Source organism: Eretmochelys imbricata, chromosome 6 (assembly GCF_965152235.1).
Source record: "Eretmochelys imbricata isolate rEreImb1 chromosome 6, rEreImb1.hap1, whole genome shotgun sequence".
Lineage (NCBI taxonomy): Eukaryota > Metazoa > Chordata > Testudines > Cheloniidae > Eretmochelys > Eretmochelys imbricata.
The window spans coordinates 116,375,714-116,394,786 of NC_135577.1; the positions used below are offsets into that span (position 1 = coordinate 116,375,714).

At 38.1% G+C, this 19,073-nt stretch overlaps 1 protein-coding gene across 1 annotated transcript in view; it reads right to left on the reverse strand.

Moving 5' to 3' along the window:
• JAG2 (jagged canonical Notch ligand 2) overlaps positions 1–19,073 on the reverse strand; it is a 94,170-nt gene that overhangs the window by 13,071 nt on the left and 62,026 nt on the right. Inside the window, exons 6-18 of the mRNA XM_077820565.1 lie at positions 16,432–16,562; positions 15,878–15,997; positions 12,965–13,078; positions 11,471–11,584; positions 10,745–10,858; positions 10,079–10,125; positions 9,574–9,747; positions 6,182–6,332; positions 5,462–5,626; positions 4,667–4,780; positions 2,397–2,510; positions 1,810–1,923; positions 697–813 (exon numbers count right to left, since the gene is read on the reverse strand). Coding sequence (XP_077676691.1) covers positions 697–813; positions 1,810–1,923; positions 2,397–2,510; positions 4,667–4,780; positions 5,462–5,626; positions 6,182–6,332; positions 9,574–9,747; positions 10,079–10,125; positions 10,745–10,858; positions 11,471–11,584; positions 12,965–13,078; positions 15,878–15,997; positions 16,432–16,562 — 1,589 coding nt within the window. The remainder of the gene's footprint in view (positions 1–696; positions 814–1,809; positions 1,924–2,396; positions 2,511–4,666; positions 4,781–5,461; positions 5,627–6,181; positions 6,333–9,573; positions 9,748–10,078; positions 10,126–10,744; positions 10,859–11,470; positions 11,585–12,964; positions 13,079–15,877; positions 15,998–16,431; positions 16,563–19,073) is intronic.

The window sequence follows — 19,073 nt, forward strand, 5'->3', positions numbered from 1 at the left end:
ACCAGCCTCTACAGTTTCTTAAAGGAGCACTACTCCTTTGACCTTTCATATGCATGTATGCAATTTACCCAGTTATTTTTTAAACTTTATTGTATTTTACAAAACCTTGCAATTATAAACAAATTCAGAGTTTTTAGGGTTAACATCACCAATATAGTCAACTTTGAACAATCTAATAAAGGCATCATTTCAGAGTTGATTTAAGGTGAAAATGTAGTTCAGAGGCAATGGTTTCTTCATGTTATGTCTTGAGGCAGCAGAAACGCAAGCTTTGCCCCACCTAAACAAATCATCCTGTTGGTACGTCACTAAAAAAGTGAAATGTTATACTACAGGAAAATAAAAGCCAACCATTTTAGCATTCTTAACAGGATATATAGTTCAGTCTGCTTTTCCACCTGCTACTAGTTTTAGAGACAAATACTCAGAGAAAAAAAAAATCTTTGTAAAATTTTGGGAATAAACTTTCAAAGATCATTTCTCCATAGGAAATTAAACATTTATGTTGGCAAAAATTAGGTGCAAAACAAACAAGCTCTCACAGTTCATTAGACAAGCTTTGTCCCCTCTAGCTACCTCCCACCCTGAATGATTCATACATGTTGGCACCTGAACATTAAAAAGCTGCTTTGGTTTAATTAACAGCTTTGTACCAGATACTCCTAGTATCTTAGTGGAAAAAAAATGAAGTCTTACTCTGTGTGCATGTACGTCCTTCCCATCCTTCTTTACAGATGCAAGAAAAAGAATCGCCACTGCCAACACATGTTCCCCCATTCATGCAAGGGTTAGGAATACAGCTGCTGTTTTTAGCTTTGATTTAAACAAACAAAACAATTATGTAAAACAGTATCAAAATCTAGATTTCAAACTTATACCCTCATTTCGGTTGGTTCATAGTAATTGCCATACTGGATCAGACTCAAGGTCCGTCTGGCCAGTACCAGACAATACAGGGGAAGGTTTGGAAACCTAGAAATAGGTAGATATAGATTACTATATCTCCTGTGTTAGTTCTGATCCTGATCCCTATTAGTTAGAGATTGCCTTAAGCATGAGGTTTAATATACCTTTCAAATTTTTGTTATGACTATAACTCTGGGTATTCCTGTTATCCACACAAGTGTCCAATCCAAAAGTCTTGCTAGTTTCTTGGCCTCATACTCTTCCTGTGTCAACATCTCAGGACACAGTGTGGTAAATATGAATGCCAAGCTATGATTTAAAATTCTATAACCTAGTTAAACATGAGTATGATATATATAAGAAATAGAACCAGAGCCAAGTGGAATGACTAAAACTGTGCTGTCTTCATCTAAATTTTTCATCTCACATTTCTAGTGGAAGTTTAGTACTCATGAAAACAGTTCTTTAGAAATGGAGATGGATGTCTTCCATTTGTTCACATAACAGGTACCAAAAACAAACCAACAAGACAGACAAAAACCCAGGCCCAGCCCCAGCCAACACAGCAATGCAAGCTTCCCCATATTGCTCCCAATGAACTTCTACCATGCTTCTCCATGCCCACTCCATCTTTTCTTGGAAGTCTTATTAGGTAGGAGTCATGGTGCGAATTGTAATGCATATTTTTTATTATATGAACATTCTACTGGATAGACGTGACAAAATTCCTGTTCAGGGTCTACATGAAATGAAAGGTATTAAAAACTTATGGTCACTGGCCACTGGGTTGGACTTGAACTAGCCTCTCCCAATTACCAAATATTTGAGAGCTATCTAGAATCCTCTCTGCCTCAACCCATTTTGGACTCTACCACACATCGATGAGTAAAGTTAAAAGCTTACCAATGTTGCAAGTGCTCCCTTTCCATTCTGGAGGACATGAACATCTAAAAGTGTTTCCATCATCATAACATGTTCCTCCATTGCTACAAGTATTGGCATCACACTGATATTCACCTAGGAGCCACAACAAAACAAGAACTAAGCAGCACATCAAGAGTGAATGGAAGTTAAAACAAGATATTAACATTTTCTGTGACAGACATTGCAGAGTATGTTTGGATGTAGTTTGATTTCTAATTTTTAGAACAAACTTAATATTTCAATGTAATACCATTAAGAAAGTGCACTGTTCCATTTGCTCTGGTATTATAATGAAATCAAGCAAATGGCAGTTATTGTCTTTCCTCCACTGTTAATTCAACAGCCTAACATGTTGACAAGAGTTTTTGTTTGTTTGAACCTTTTAAAAACCACCACCACCACCGTTTTGGACTGGGAAGGAGATTATGAATATAGACTTTGATTCCTCCACAGGTGCGGTCTCAAATCCATTTGAGAAAACTGGTAGTTTCCCCTCCACCCTCTATGGGAGAAAGAATAGAAGTATGTGCACAAAAGATGAATATGAACAAAGTAAATACACTTACGTGAATGGCAAGTTTTGCCTTTCCAACCATTTTTACATTCACAATAGAAGTCATTCACCAAATCAATACATCGGCCTCCATTGTGACACGGATTAGGGGAACAGTCGTTAAAATCTATTAAAAAAATTCAAAGTGCTCAACAAAATGCGGTAGACTAGGATAGAGGAGTTTCTTTTAAAAAAAAATTAGGTATATTGTCTTTTGTGAAGAAATAAAATGTCTCCAGACAGAGACAAGAACTGGTCAGAAGTGCAAAGAAAGCTTCAGACCTTGGCATGAAAACAGTGGCAAAAAGATGACATGAGAATCCAGAGTTTACTACTGAAAACCATGAATTAAAAGATGCCTTAGATGTTTACATTTTCTTTTAAGAATTTTTCAGATTCAAAACTATTTTTGGGAAAGGTACTATACTGACCGATCTGGAGACCGAGCTTTTGCTACCCAAAGAACAGGTACTGCTCTGGCACCGTTAGAGCAAGCTTCCTCACACAAGGCTTGATCCAAAGCCCACTGGAATCATTGGGAAGATTCCAACAGACTTCATGGGGCTCTGGATCAGGCCCATACTGCCCCACCAATGGGCCTCAACCCAGACCTAGAGGGACCATCTCTAAGAGGTGTTCAGCATTTGTTAATTTAAATACTTGGCCCCTCTGATAAATTTTTTGCATGAGATATAAAATCATCTGACACCATCAATATTACCTCGGAGTTTTAGAACAGGAAGAGCAGAATGCTTTTTTCCTGTTGAACTGGGGAAAATTTTTGTAGGCAGAACAATTATCTAAGATGGAATTTAGCCAAGACACCATGTTAACATCTCTTGAAAAAGGACCAAAGGGTTAAAGGCCCTTGTTTCACATCTGATCTGAAAAATGGCAACTGAAATAGCCATGTAAACCCCTAAAACCAAGATTTAGAAATGCTTTTCTAATTCAGAGGGAAGAGAGATCTTCTTTGCAGTAATCCATCCAAGTACTGATCAAATATTACCCTCTTTGCATTCATCAGTCCAAGGTGATAGGAACATAGGCCCTACTCATTCAAGAGGGGAAGTTTTTCCCTCATGGAAGACGATCCAGATAGGATATAACTTAGTAACAATTGATAGTAAATTCTAAAGTCTAGGTTATATTTAAGTTAGTTCTTTCATTCCAAACTCAATTACATCAATTGTTATGGTTATGCTTTTTTAAAATATGAGAGTTCAACATTTGCTATATATTTAATCTACAGTATTAGATGACTCTCAATAGTGGGGCGGATGGCATACCTCTGAAGCAGAAGTCCTTGGGAAGAAAAACTGCTCTGGGTCAGTTACCAGGATACTCCAGTATATCAATTACACATAACTAGCCTAGACAGCCTCTGGCCGGCATATTTTTGTTTTTACTCTAATAGTACTTCTGGAGATATCAGTAGGAATATTTATAATCCTATCTTAGAGTTTAATTGAAGAAAACACGAACATCTCTGCGATGCAGACTGTTTGAGCTATTCATTCTTCCAACCTCTAGCACTTAAGATTTAGTTGTGGTCCAAGTCTGGGCATTAATCTAGATTTCCATCAACACCACCATAAAAGACTGATTCATATCACAGGTTTGTTTGGTTTTTAGTACACCTGGACTATCAGATTGCTTTTGGTATAGTGACAACTGTGTTGCAAGAACGTTCTAAGGACCAGCATATGCTTTCCTCTAACTATTCTGAAAACGTATCAGAGGGGTAGCCACGTTTGCCACTTTTAAAGGTCCAGACTAAGAGTCCTGTGGCACCTTATAGACTAACAGACATATTGGAGCATCAGCTTTCGTGGGTGAATACCCATTTCGTCAGATGCATGTAGTGGAAATTTCCAGAGGCAGAAATTTCAATTACATGCATCCGACAAAGTGGGTATTTAGCTACGAAAGCTTACGCTCCAATACGTCTGTTAGTCTGTAAGGTGCCACAGGACTCTCTGCTGTCTTATTTTGAAAATGTTAATTAGCAGGATGAAAAATGATAATTACTGAAAGCTTTTATCAAAAAGCACGCTGCAAAAATCAAAAAAGCGCTGTAAAATCAGGTTACATTCACATTTAAAGAACTGCTCCCCTTAGAAGCTGCATTCTTAAAGCCTCTTAAACAGTCATTTGGCAAGTGGAATAGGAAATGCCACAGTTCTATAGAATGGTCAGAGAAACTCAATTCCAACATTCTTAACTGCAGACTAAATGCCTCAAAAAATGTTATCAAAGCTAGAAATTTTTAGTTGTACCCACTTGTGTCACACAATTCTCCTTCCCAGCCACTTAAGCAGAAACACCTAAATGAATCTACTTCATCAATGCAAGTCCCGCCATTCTTGCAAGGTTTTCCAAGACAGTCATTGATATCTAAAGAGAAAGTCAACACAGGGTTATAATTGGGACTATTTTAATCAGTGAATTAAATGCAGAAGACAGCTTCAGATTCGTGTTAAACATTTTAAAGAGCTAGGTCCCGCAGAGGGTGTGCCAGATGGACAGCTCTGGAACTTATGCGCTCCATTTGTCCATGTAAAATGGGTGCACACACACACACACACACTTGTTTTCAAAAATGATTAATGGTTCTAATCATATTCTCACTGTTGATACTGGGAATTTCCTTCCATCTGGCAAATACTCTAAGTCACTGTACCAAAAATGCTAACAGTGCACGGCAGGCTCTCTTACACTGCCTCACCAATATGCCTCAAAACCTGCTCCAAGAAAGTTCAAACTCTACGTCTAATGAATTCATAGCTTCCTGTGGAGGGATTGCCCATGAGGGTGCCAGTTGTAATGAAGACACCCATTCCCTAAAATCTGTATTAAAACACAACTTGTTTTACAGAGAAAACTGAAATAGTATCATAATGACTAAAAGTCATTACCAAGATGACCCGGCTTTGAACAAGCAACCTAGAAGCGAAGCATTAACATTAATTGTCCATTTTTTAAAGAAAATTTCAAAGCAACGTTCCTTTAATGATTGAAAAAAAAAAATCTCTAAGCCTTCAAGCTCTTTAAAAAGATAGACAGACTTCCACTTACTTTCATGGCAGTACGTTCCAGTAAAACCCCTCTCACAGGCACAAGTAAAATTCCCTCCTGGCTGACTAATGCACCGTCCATGAGGCCCGCAAACATTAGATGAAATGAAACGGATACCTTCCTGTGTAGCATTTGTGAATACTTCTATTGTACAGCTGTCTATTACTAAGAATAAAAAGGTAAATCAGTTACTCTTAACACCATTAGCTATATATAGAAAAGATTGTGCCAACCAAGAACTGTGGCTTTTTTAATCTTAGAGTAGTAAACACATTGTTCATATCTTATTGGAAGACATTTTATGCACATTCTAAGACTATAACATTAAGTGAAAGTTATCTTGCATTACCCTGCAAGTAATACACAAGATTACAAGCATATTTCCCATTCCCCCAGCCATCATGTACTTGACATGGTCTAACTTCCGCTGGTGACAGACAAACTTTTGAGCCACACACAACTCTTCTGCAGCTCTGTGTGGCTTGAAAGCTTGTCTCTCTCACCAACAGAAGCTGGCCCAATAAAAGATTTTATCTCACCAACCTTGTTCTCTCTAATAACCTGGGACTGACACTGCTACAGCTACACTGCATACATAGTTTAACTACAGCACTTTGATAAGAGACACTACTCCCTGCCACCCTATAATCCTCTGCATTTTTCTCCCATTGTGTTCTACATGACTGCCCAAGTAATGAATTCCTGGGGGACAGCACATACCTTTGCAAGAACTGTTCTTGCAGTGGTCCTTGAGGTGAGAACAATTCTTTCCATCATAGTCATCAGAGCAGGCACAGTAATAATCTCCTCCTAGATCATAGCATTTAGCCCCATTCTGGCAAGGGTTAGGTTCACAGAAATCAACATCCATCTGTAATAAAGAGTATCAGCCATCAGGAACTATTTCCCAGCATGGTAAGCAGCATTATCAATGTTGCTATAGACACTGGTGAAGTTACTTTATCAGGAAATTAATATTAAACACAATGTTTATAAATTGTCTATATTGTATGCCATTCTACAGCTTGGATACAGGCTGCAAGTTACTTTAGTCAAGTCCATTGCAAAATAGTTCTGTTACTACTATAAAGGATCACTCTGAAGATTCAACAAGGACTTTGTGATCGTTCAGTTTTGTCAGCAAGCTGAGTGTGAAAAAAAAGGGTAAGAAATGATGCATAAATAAAATACAAAATTTAAACTCAAAAATGTCATATTGTAATCTCTACCCTTTACTATTTCTGTGTCTGCCCTCTAATACTGTAACTGAATTGGACACTGGTGCATCTGTATAGTTTTCATACAATCCACTCATGCTTGCAACTATTTGGCACAATACTTCCAGAGCATTAAAAATTCCCATACAGCTGCTTAATTCTCCTGCCACCTCCATTGATAGCAAACAGGCTTTTCATTACTAACTTCATGAATGTGCATATTTAAGAAAGATGGTTTAAAAGATCTCTTAAATCCTGTCTGTTACTACTATTAGGATGAAAATGCCAAACTTAGACAAAAAACCTCACAGCATGTAAACCTTTACACAGACACATCCTTTTAAGGAAGTGACTCATCTTAATATACAGTCTTCTTGTGTCTGCTACATTTGCTTAAAACAGTCCTTACATGCCAGTGAATGAAAAAAGTACCTCATATCACGGTACCTTTCCTACCAACTACTATTCTCAAGAGCCTGTTTTACTTTAGGAAAAGCTTTAAGTACTATCCTGTTTTAGTGTCCCCCTGAGAAAAAAGGGAGGAGATTTTATTAACTTCACTGCAGAGTTTTCATTATTTGCCTGTAATTCTGACAACTTTATAGACAGTCTGAAAAAATTGTCTGTAGCAAAAAAAAAAAAAAAAAAGTAAACCAAAGGCTCAAAAATCACAGATGTGTTTCAATTCAATGCAGCATGTGCAACTGAAATATTAGAGAGTTTTCAGCAAAATATTTTGCTCTGTTCTTTTAGAGTGTGTTCCATGCAGACTACAAAAAGCATTTAGATTCTGAGAATAAGATCTGAGAATATCTTTCTATCAGAAGTTTCCATTCGTTTCCTTCCATTAAAGTAAATTTCCCTTTCTCAATTCACGTTTAGTAGCTGCTACTTTAGCATCTGGAATCAGCAGTAGAGATTTCCTGCGACACTCATGGCAGTCAGCCAACTCCCTCTCTTATTCATCAGGTTTGATAAACTTATACATTGTACTAGAAACCACCCAAAAGGAAGAGCATTCAAATGATCAGACCCATGTAGAAATAGCATCTAAGCTGTGAGTTAATGGATCAGTTTAAGAACTGGTTCATGGCTATTACTGGCAACTCATTTTTTAAATTTTAAATAAAAAACAGGGTACTGGTACTGTGAAGTAGTTGTATTTCAAGCAGAGGAATTACTTTTGCAATATTTTATTAAACTGAAGAACAGAGATCCTCAGCAAAAAAACCTGGCACAACCCCATCCCTAAATTCTATTCTACCCTCACTGGTGGATGTTGCTGTGCTACGGTTCTATCACTGCTTGTGTGACTGCTCAGATATTCACATGACTGAAAATAAAAACTAGACACTAGATGTTAAGGGGAAAAAATTCTAGATTTTGTTTAGAAAGGGTTGAGTGCCCTCCCCACAAAAACAAATCTTCAGCCTCATGAGTGGTTTTAATTCTTACTCATGCTTTTGTATGCAAGTTCTAAACCCTGCAGCAAGCAACATCTCCACACACTTCTGGTGCGATATCAGGTGTAAGATCCAGATTCTGCACTCTACTCAGGACTGGTGAGACCTCAGCTGGAGTAGCGTGCCAGCTGGGTGCCACACCTTAGGAAAGATGTGGACAAATCAGAGTCCAGAGGAGAGCAACGAAAATGATAAAAGGCTTAGAAAACCTGACCTATTAGGAAAGATTTTTTAAAAATTTTTTTTAAGTGGGCATGTTTAGCCTTGAAAAAAGACGACTGAGGTGGGGACCTGATAACAGTCTTCAAATACGTTAAGGGCTGTTATAAAAAAGAGGATGGTGAGCAATTATTCTCCATATCCACTGAATGTAAGACAAGAAGTAAGGAACTTAATCTAAATCCCCCCTAATGCAGATTAGGTAGTAGAAAAACTTTCTAACTAGAAGTATAGTTAAACTCTGGAATAGGACTCCAAGGAATGTTGTGGAAGCCCCAGGATTGGTGCTTTTTAAAAAACATGCTGGACAAACACCAGTCAGGGACGATCAAGGTTTACTTCGTCCTGCCTCAGCGCAGGGAGCTGGACTTGACCCCCAGCTCTACATTTCTAGAATTCTATGAAACATTTTTATTTATGCTCAAATAAATTTGTTAGTCTCTAAGATACCACAAGTACTCCTGTTCTTTTTGCGACTACAGACTAACAGGGCTGCTACTCTGAAACCTATGAGAAACACACTTACCCACATGCTTATCTTTAAGCACATAAATAGCCACAGTGAAGTCAAAGGGACTACTCACAAGTAAGTTTAAGAACAGGCGTAAGTGTTTGCAGGATCAGGCCTAAATACATGTTTGAGTATATCAAAAGAGCAGAGGTCTTCAAAAAGATTCAGAGCAAAATCATTAGACTTGTTTAAGAAATTCTGAATCTTAAAACACTAAGGGTACGTCTTCATTACCCATCGGTTGGCAGGTAGCGATTGACTGATCCCCGAATTGATGCCTGTACTCCACCTTGGCAGGAGGAGTAAGTGGAGCTGACGGGGGAGCCGCCATGGTTGACTCACCGGCGTGAGGACGGCCAGGTAAGTCGAACTAAGGTACTTTGACTTCAGCTTTGCTATTAGCGTAGCTGAAGTTGTGTATCTTAGTTCGAACCCCCCAGCCCGAGCCCAGGCCTTAGAGAGATTCACCAATATATGTGCTTACAATGCTTTACAGTTACACGCATTAGGCTGTAGCTTTAAATGTTACAGCCACTATACCACTCACTGTACAACAAATTTGCTTATTCATAGAGTATCAAGTAACACTGCATTAATTTGTAATGCTCTGGCCTTGGGCTGCTCTAATTTAAACTGGAAATACGTTTCTTTCCAGAACTCAATCCATCAAAGCTATTACAGCAATTTCAACATCGCTCTCACCTCACAGAAAGCTCCTGCAAAGCCCTGCTGACATAGACAACGGAATCCATTGACCAGGTCCTCACAGTGTCCTCCATTTTGACATGGATTGCTTGCACATTCATTTATTTCTATCTCACAGTTTTTTCCTAGATAACCATGAGGGCATAAGCAATGGTAACCATTCACTTCATCCTACATAGAGGGGGAGGAAAGGGCAAGACTGGAAATAAATGTTTATTGTAAAGTACGGTGTACCTCACATTTTCAAGATTGATCTTGAATACTGTATTTACAAACAGCATCAGACAGATTTTGGCTCTATTAAAAGAAATAAATCAAACTCATGAATTAAGCAATATACAAGCAGTTTGTGTCTCCTCCCACTTCATCTTCTTATTGAACTAATCTGTAGATACACATATTGCATACAAGCACTGAATTAATATGAATTTTGATTTAAGATTTTAAAGCACTTTCCCTTACAAAAAGTTAATGTGATTAATATATTTTACAAAAAGATTACCTTACAAGTCCCTCCATGTTCACATTGTCCATGACAGTCATTAATATCTATTGAAAAAAATATACAAAGACATCAAAAATTTACAGCAGAAGTTGAACCCCTTGAAGTCTAAGGGTCCAGAATTTAAAAAAAAAAAAAAAAAAAAAAAGAAGAAGTCAGTACTAATTATTTTGAAGGAAGGATTTTGACAGGATGCTTAGGGGTAAATAGGTTTGATATCTGACTGCCTTAAAACTCACTCATGTTTAAAATCAGAATACAAGCTAAAGTATCATATCAATTACATTCATTATTTGAGACAATATTTTTCTAAGGTAGAATGGAAAGACTGTATTTTAAACTATATCATTCAGTATATCGTGTGTTTGTATGTTTACAGTTTTAGTCCAATTCCACAGTGGAAATCAAATGCTTTATATCCAATAAATAAAGCATTTCTACAGACTTCAATATGCACTCCCAGTTTACTTTGCCAAAAGTTAGAAAAGCTACAGAGGCATTTTGAAACAGCATAAAAGTTCTTTTCCCTTCAGTCATTTAGAACTATGCTACCATAATCTGTAATAGTTCTTTTTTTAAAAGAGAAAGTTACCCTGGGTCGATATATATATATAAACACACACACACACACACACACACACACACTCTAAAAGAAGAAATACTAACTGATATGACAATTTACTCCTTTCCATCCTGGAATGCAGTCACAGTAATATCCACCAATGAGATTTTTGCAAGAGTAAGCATTAAGACAGGGTTTCCCCTCACACTCATTAGCATCTGTGAAACAAGATAAAAGAAGAGAATAAAGAACAAACCCAGAAACAGACCCCCTTTGCACCAAGCAAAGCCTCCATGCAATCCAAGCATCAGTTACAAGAAACAGTAGAATTTTACTTATGTATGCCACGAAAACAGTCTCTATATTGTAGCTTTTCAATGCAAATTCATTTACATTCTTTTACATGCAAGTAAGAACATCTTCCCCTTAGACAAATCTCACAGATAGTGTTAGTTATGAAAGTGAGAGAAGGCTTTTCCCCGAGTAAATTACTGTCACACTAATTATAAATCAGCCATTGCCACCATTAAGAAGGAGCTACCATCACCACTATTGTATTTTGAAACAGAAAAGTAAACAGGCATCCTCTAAGATCAGTTACAATTGTATGTAGGTGTCAGCTTAGATGCTTATAGGTACTCGTGTTTGCTTCCAAAACTATTAAGCAGGAACCAAGATATCAAGAATAAGTGACACATATCTTACAAGTTCACTGAAATATCTATCCTGATATAATAGAGCTGAATACACACAAAAAAATTAAAAAACCCCCAATGAGTAAATGCAAAGTGTGGAACTGTCTTCAAGAGCCATAAAAAGCAATTACTTACCAAGCTGGCAGGTTGCTCCAATCCACTGCTGTGGACATATACACTCAAAGCCATTAACACGATCAACACAGGTCCCTCCACGAGCACAAGGGTTAGACTCACATTCGTCAATATCTGTAAAATGAAAAGACAGACATATAGAACATTTCTGGAAAGTATGAATTGAGATTTTTTTTTCAAAAGGGAGCAAGGGATTTAGTCACACATCTTAAGTGAACAGTGTGGATAAATCCTCTGCACTGCCTAGAAAGTCTCAACCTTTGTTCTTATTTAACTTCAACATGAAAAAAGTTTCAGGACTTTCTGTGTGTGATCTATGACACCTCAACATTGGTGACATACAGTGTTTTTTTTTTTTTTTGGTTTTGATAGTATACTGTTCTGTATTTTCCCACTATATTCCAATGAAACTAAAATCTCTTTGGGGACTGAAAGCTGCCACTTAAACACAGTTTTCACACTGTACAGTGCTGTGTACACCATTGTTTATAAATGTATGATTCCCAAAATTTTCTGGAAGATCTCTGTCCTCGTAAAGTAAGAAGATTCACTGAATCTATTAGCACAGATTAAGAGGTTTAGGTACTCCTTCACAGGTGCCTTCAGTTAAAGCAAACCAAACCAAACATTCCCTAAGGCATATGAACTAGTGTACACTACCCACAATGAACTGGTTAATAAATTCCACATATTCAAACTAAAAAGGCTTTCAGATCGCTAATATGAAGTCAGCAACATGACCGACTCTGCTCTTAAGCTAGTTTAAGCGGTGCTCCGGTGTGGTAATGGAGTTAAAACATCACTAATTTGCAATCCATATAGAATGGAGTACAAAATATTTACACATAAAATTATAAATTAAGCAGTTTGAAGAGAAACATTTTCATAACATATATTACTATGCAGGAAGATTGATTTATTTAGGTGCAAGGAAACTTGGGGCATAACATACATACACTGTGTTACATAAAGCGAGTAGTTAGACTTAGGGCTTGTCTACACACACACTACAGCAGCGCCATTGTAGCAGTTTTGTGGAGACGCTACTATGCTGCTGGGAGAGCTTCTCCTGTCGGCATAGTTAAGCCACCTCTGCAAGAGGTCACAGCCATGTTGATGGGAGAAGCTCTCCTGTTGAATAGCCCTGTCTACACTGGGGAGTTAGGCTGGTATAACTCTTTCACACCCACGAAGTGTGTATGCAAGTCTGATGCATGTTTGTAATGCAAACGGGTCCTTAGTTACACTTTTGTTAACTTTTAGTCCTATACTGCAAAACTAGCTGCTTCTTTCAATGCCTTCCTGTTTTTCTAAGTAACACAAGAACAAAACCATAGAAATACCTGATAAAACACCGTTTGAAATTCACAACTACTGAACAAAAATCAACTGGCACAGCATGTTACCTACTTTGCCACGTAGCAGATCTTATTCAGCAAAGTGTATAAAAATCCTTCAAGCCCAATATGCTAAAATCAGCTGAATTGTACCTACCAACAGCACACGTTGGTCCGCTCCACCCTGATGGACAATGGCATTTGAAGCCTGATGAAATTTCATGGCAGCTCCCACCATTAGCACAAGGATTTGATACACAAGCATGCTCAGCTAAAGAGAAAAGAAAGGTTTTCCTAAGTAGAATGATTACACAGTAACACCACAACCAGGGTCTAAGATTATTTTTATTGGACACCTTCTAGCCAGAACTCACTCACTAGCCAGAGGCAACATAAAAAAGGGAGGATGCCTGAACAGATGGGAAGCTCAGGCTCTCCCATCCTTACCTGCTATGATAGGAATGGTGCTAGATTACTATCAGGGGACTGAACCTGGACCCTGCTCAGGGGCATCATCTTTCATATGAGCCTCTCACCTCCTGTAACTGCTAGGAAACAAATGAGAGACCACCTAAATGTCTCAGAACCACCTGATACTTGGAGGTATGTCCACTAACCTATTTCTCCCTGCCACTCCCTCCACAGCCTCTGCTTTTTGACCTTTCACTTCTGAACTGCTCCAGTGCCTTTCTCTACTGATACTCCTACTACAGCTTTCCCAAGATAAACAGCAACAGTTCAAGTGAGAAAGGTTTCATTTATAGAGTAATTCACTCTGTGGCTGTTCCCTGGGAATTATTTTGGGGACTATATTATTAGTCCGATGGCCGGTAATATACAGGAGGTCAGACTAAATGATCACAGTGCTCTCTTCTGGCCTTGGAACCTATAAAGTAGAGCTGCCTGCAAACTCAGAACAGCAATGCACTGGATTATTTTTGGAAGGTTTTACACAACTAGAGAAATAGTTATTTTAAAATCAAGTTAGACTCTGGATGATTCAGGTGCTTATCATTTATCAGGGAATGTTTCCCTTTTTGACCTTAACACACAAGGAGGTTACCCAGTTCACATTTAATACAATTTGTTCTGGGCAGCAGTTAGTCGTGGGGGCAATAGAAGTGATTTAACACTACAACAGCTCAATAAACCAATCTACTTTATCAACAAGCAGTCTAGCCTTAATCTGTAGTAATTATAGCTAAAAAGCCATGGCATTAGGAGCCACACATGCATTTTGAGCCCGTCTCCCTTTTTGCCAAGAGAACTAGAAACTTCCGCCATCACACTTTAACAAAGTGAAGAATATATTCTATTATTGTCCATGTTATCCACATTGGTGCAACAAGATCGGCTAGCTACAGCTATAGTCAAGATTTACTACTTCCATAGCACCACTAGACCACATAGCTCCATATAAGAATAAATTAAGCCAGGGGTATGTTTTGATAAATTTACAGTCTATGTCTGGAGATAACACAATGAATCAAGATCAATAGGTAAGTGGGAGAGAGAGAAGGAAGGAGGAAAAGTGCTCAGAGGAAACAGAGTAGGGACACTGTTCCCCTTGCCAACAGTGATTCATGAACAGCAGATTTTGATAATTTGGAAGAGTCACATTAAGTAGTTACCATCATATTGAGATTAGATGCTGGAGTGGCAATGGGGAGCTCCAGTGGTAAACACTGGAGGTTAGCAGTGGAACAATAGCTGAAGTGAGTGAGATTTTTGAAGAGGTTTGATGGAATGAGGACGTTTGGCAACAAAGAGAGAAGAAGTAGTCTACAGAGTGGTCTGAAGAGTTCAGTGAGCAGTCATAGCCCATCAATTAAACTGAGCAGGGATAAGAGTGCAGGGAGCAATGGTGAGAACAAGAAAGGAGATGTATGCAGAAGATTCAGGGATAATCTGACCATAGTTACAATACAGTCAAACATGAACAGCCAAAAAAAAAAAAAACCAGGGAAAAGAGAATAAAAGAAATATAGCATAGCTATGAAACAGAGAGGAAGTAATTATCAGAGTGGAATCGGATAGGCTCAGAGCTGCTACACTGACATCAGAGAAGCTAGAGGGGAGGAGGCTACAACAGAATTATGCTCCAAAACTCTTCTTCTGTGCTCCCCTGGACATAGTTTTGTAACTAACATTTTAATCTCAACTGTTCTTGAGAATACTCCATAGCAGGCCTTGAGCAGAGTTTTTAATCATAGTTTAATCCTGCTGAATGGGGTCCAAACTGTGATATCCCTTTGTAGGAAATGTAGTTTCTTTTCTTCAAAGTGAGCGGAATAACTGGCTCATTGACTTTCTAAAAGTAATTTTTTTAAAAAAAAAATTAAAATATTTATGTGCCCTCCTCTCTCTTCTTTGATCACAGTTAGAATACCTGCCCAGGTAGACTTCTACTTTACTACAGGAGTCAGGGCTAGAAGCGACTTTCACAAAAGCCTGTAGCATCCTTAAGATGATCCAGGTGTATATGCACATGTGCGCACAGGAAGAAGGGAGGGAGAGAGTACAGCAGAAAAAAGGTATGCCTGCACCCTTTTCCCAAAATAATATGGTACAGTTTAATACTGGGGGGAGGAAAGGGAAGCAGCATAAGAACAAAAACAAACAAAACAAAAAAAAAAAAGGAAGAAAGGAGACACACTGGGCCTGATTCAATCTCCAGTGCAGCCAGCGGAAGACTTTCCATTGTCTTCAGTAGTTTTTTGATCAGGTCTTTAAGAAGGAAGATAGCAGGACGCTAGGTAGCAACACAATCTGTACCCCTCCCTCCAAGGACCTGAATTTGCAGGTTGGTGGAAAAATCATCTTCCTGCTTCCCAGAAAGGAAAAAAAATTTGGATTTTGGAAGGGACCTCTTTTGATGACTAGCTTTGAAAGGGAGGGCAGCTTTAAGTATAAGAAACAATTCCTCCCTCTCTCCATATGTGGCTTAGCTGCGGGATGTATCACTGCAGGGAAACCAGCAGGCTGCTTAGAGCACACAGCTTCCTTTCCCCTCTTCAACTGCTTAACATAGCTTCAAATTAAAGTAGATGCATGCAATGGTCATCAGTACCGATTTCACAATTCTTTCCAGAGTAACCATCTGGGCAAGCACAGTGATATTCATCTGGTTCCGTGTTCATACAGGTTCCGCCATTCAAGCATGGGTGGTGATTTCCACAGTAGTTTAAATCTGGACACAGAAAAGAAAAGAAAATGGCAGCTGACAGGTGTAACATAAATCCCAAAGTTACTGTTTTAGTCCACAGTCAAGAGACTACAGGCAGACATACAACGCCTTCCTGGCTTGAATAACATTATATCCTCCTCCCACTTAATCCATTTTGACTTCAAGTCATCAATCCCTAGCAAGCCTGTCGTCCATCCTTTCTTATTCCACAGAGAGCAATGAGATAAGAGAGAGAACTGTATCAGTAAGAGGGGAAAACGTATCATTCCGAGCCCTTTGCCTTAAAATGTTTTTATTTTATGATGGTTGAGCAGTCATCTGCCACAAAAAGGATTAGTCACAGATGTGCTCAGATAATTGCACACTGCAAAAACAGTTAATAAGTTCAGTTAATCAAGCAATTTTATTAATTTTTCCTGTAAATTAACATTAAGTACCTTTGTTACATAGCAGACCACCCCAGTTGGTTTCACAATTACACTGCCATGGTTCTTTACAGCTCCCATGAGCACAGCCTGGGTAGCGGACACACTCATCACAGAACTGTCCTTGCCAACCATAATGACACCTAAGAAGTAAGTGCACATGTTAAACGTGCTTAGTTATCTGCAGTACAGGTATTTAGAGTGTTATATGTTGAACAATCCACTTGTTTTAAATAATGAATGATAAATGTAACAGAATATTGAAGTGTTATTTTCTCTTTTAGAACTTGTTCTGCAACTTGCCTAGTTCAAGAGTGGTATGAATCTTTACTATAATTCACTAGGAACAAAGAAAGCAGACCCCCAAAATATCACAATAGCTTATTCTAAAACAGTACACACACGTACAAACCTGTTCTTTCACAAGAGATCCAGCCCGACACCAGTTAGAAACTGTCATGCCTCACGGTTGTGTAAAAAGATGGACTGCATAACCTATTAATTATTTGAAATGAAGACTGCAAATTCTTTTAGTGGACCAAGAGGCATACATTGTATTTTTGTTCTGTGAAGATGGCTGGTGAGAGATTAGCTAATTTGTTCTAGAGTACTACACTTATTTCAAGACCTGGGGGTGATCAAAGATGCAGCTGTCTTGTCAATTTTCTCCGAGTTATTTTAAGAACTCTTTCTGCAGATTTAATCTGTTATGTTCCCACTGTTCTTTAGCAGCTTATTCTAGTGTCCTCCTTACTTGGAGCAGACAAAATAAAGTAATGAACACTTGAGAAATACACAAAAATTAAAGCAAGTAAAAACCACTTGGTAACAAAACTTTAAACTAGGTTTCTTCAAAAAAACCTTTCCCTTCAGATTGGATTTGTTTGTAACAATGCAGACATATACTACAAGGCCAGAATTCTGTTAGCAAAAATACCTGTGTGCTCTATAGGGAAGTTTTGTCTTGCACTTTAAAAAAAACTTAAGTCTCCAACAAGAAGTTATGGCTTTTTTAAGTCAGAAGGAAACTCACTGAATAATTATAGCATTAAAGAGACTGCCCCAAGAGAGCAGGTGTACTATGTTAAATTACCACCAACAAAAACAGCAAGAATTCCTTCCTTACCTCAGATGGTCTTTTTTAAAAAGTATCTAAATTTTCCACTACAATCCTATTTGACAGTTAATTTGAACTGGTTGTCTGTTGAACTGGCTATTAAATATGCTTCACTATATCCAGAAAGTCTCTTTAGAAAAATCGATTAGACTACATTGTATGGATATAATCCCCATATGCTCTGAGAGGGAGGAGTGTCAGCAACAAAACTACATTTTTCATATCCATGTCAGTGTCTCAATATCAGTACCCCTTTGGAATGCAGTAAAAGAACAGAACTAACATTTGTAGCCACCTTGTGAGTGGAAGAGAGGAATCAAATAGGGAATCCCAATTCACTAGGGACTAATACATTAGACTGTTTAATAAGGAGTTGTGGTTCCTGAGACCATACGCTGATGATAATGATAATTGGTCCTCTGTGTTAATACCAACACAAACTACTCCTTGCTTAAAGCTATGAATTTCTGCTCTTCTATGTTTAGTTACAAAGGTAGCTTTTTTCATGTACAAACATATGTTTAGTGTCTCACTGGTAAACTTCTGGAACTATACCGTGGAAGTGACAGTGCTAGAGATTCCTACTCACATTGTAATCCCCACAATTTGTAGGTAACTAAACACAGTTATCTACATATTTCAGGAGACAAAGTTTATTCAGATAATTAAAAGATTCAGATAAACGGGGGTTGCCAGGAATCTGCTGAATATATAAGCTCTACAGGACAGCAGTTCTCTCCTCTTGTGTTAATATGTTGCATGGTGAAATGAGATAAATAATATTAGAAAGCTAGTTCATACTAAAAATTCATCCTCTAGGCAGTACCAATTACATACCCACAGAGTACAGCTGTTTCCATGCTAGGATACCTACTTATGGTAAAGCATGCATGATTTCTTTAATGTTTTAAATTTTGGCAATACAATTCTGATATTTAAGTGCATTCTCAACACACACACACACACACTTACTTCAGCTACTGTAACTTGGTTCATTATTGCCAACACAAAGTCTGTTTTAATCCAAAGAATAAATACCTACTGACAAATGTTGCATGTCAACGTGACTATGACAGGAAAGTGTGTTTCAATAACTCCTATTTAAATGGGCTATGAGAAACTGAAAAGCTTATGCATTAGCAAAGCAGAATAACTGGTTAAATTTCTCTTTTAAAATTGTGATGTGCTCTAGGAGCACAGAGAGGGCAATGTAAATTATCTTCTGAAAAATGGAATTACAAAGCGGTTTTAGCCCCTGCTAGAACACACAAAAATGTTTATTTGGTAGGAAAGGGTTACTGCTTGTTCATGACATTAACTGTAAACTTTGTTTCCGGTATAAGTTGAGTTACCATAATAGCCCTAGGGAAATCATTTCTACAAGCTACCAGGAGTCCAACCAAAGGAACACTATGTTTACGAGTCAAAAGGTTACTATGTGGTAAACTGATCAGTCTTCAGTTTACAAGGAAGAGCAAATTAGGATTTCCTCTCAAACAGGAAGTCTGGTCGCATCCTACATTAGCAGGTGCTAGAA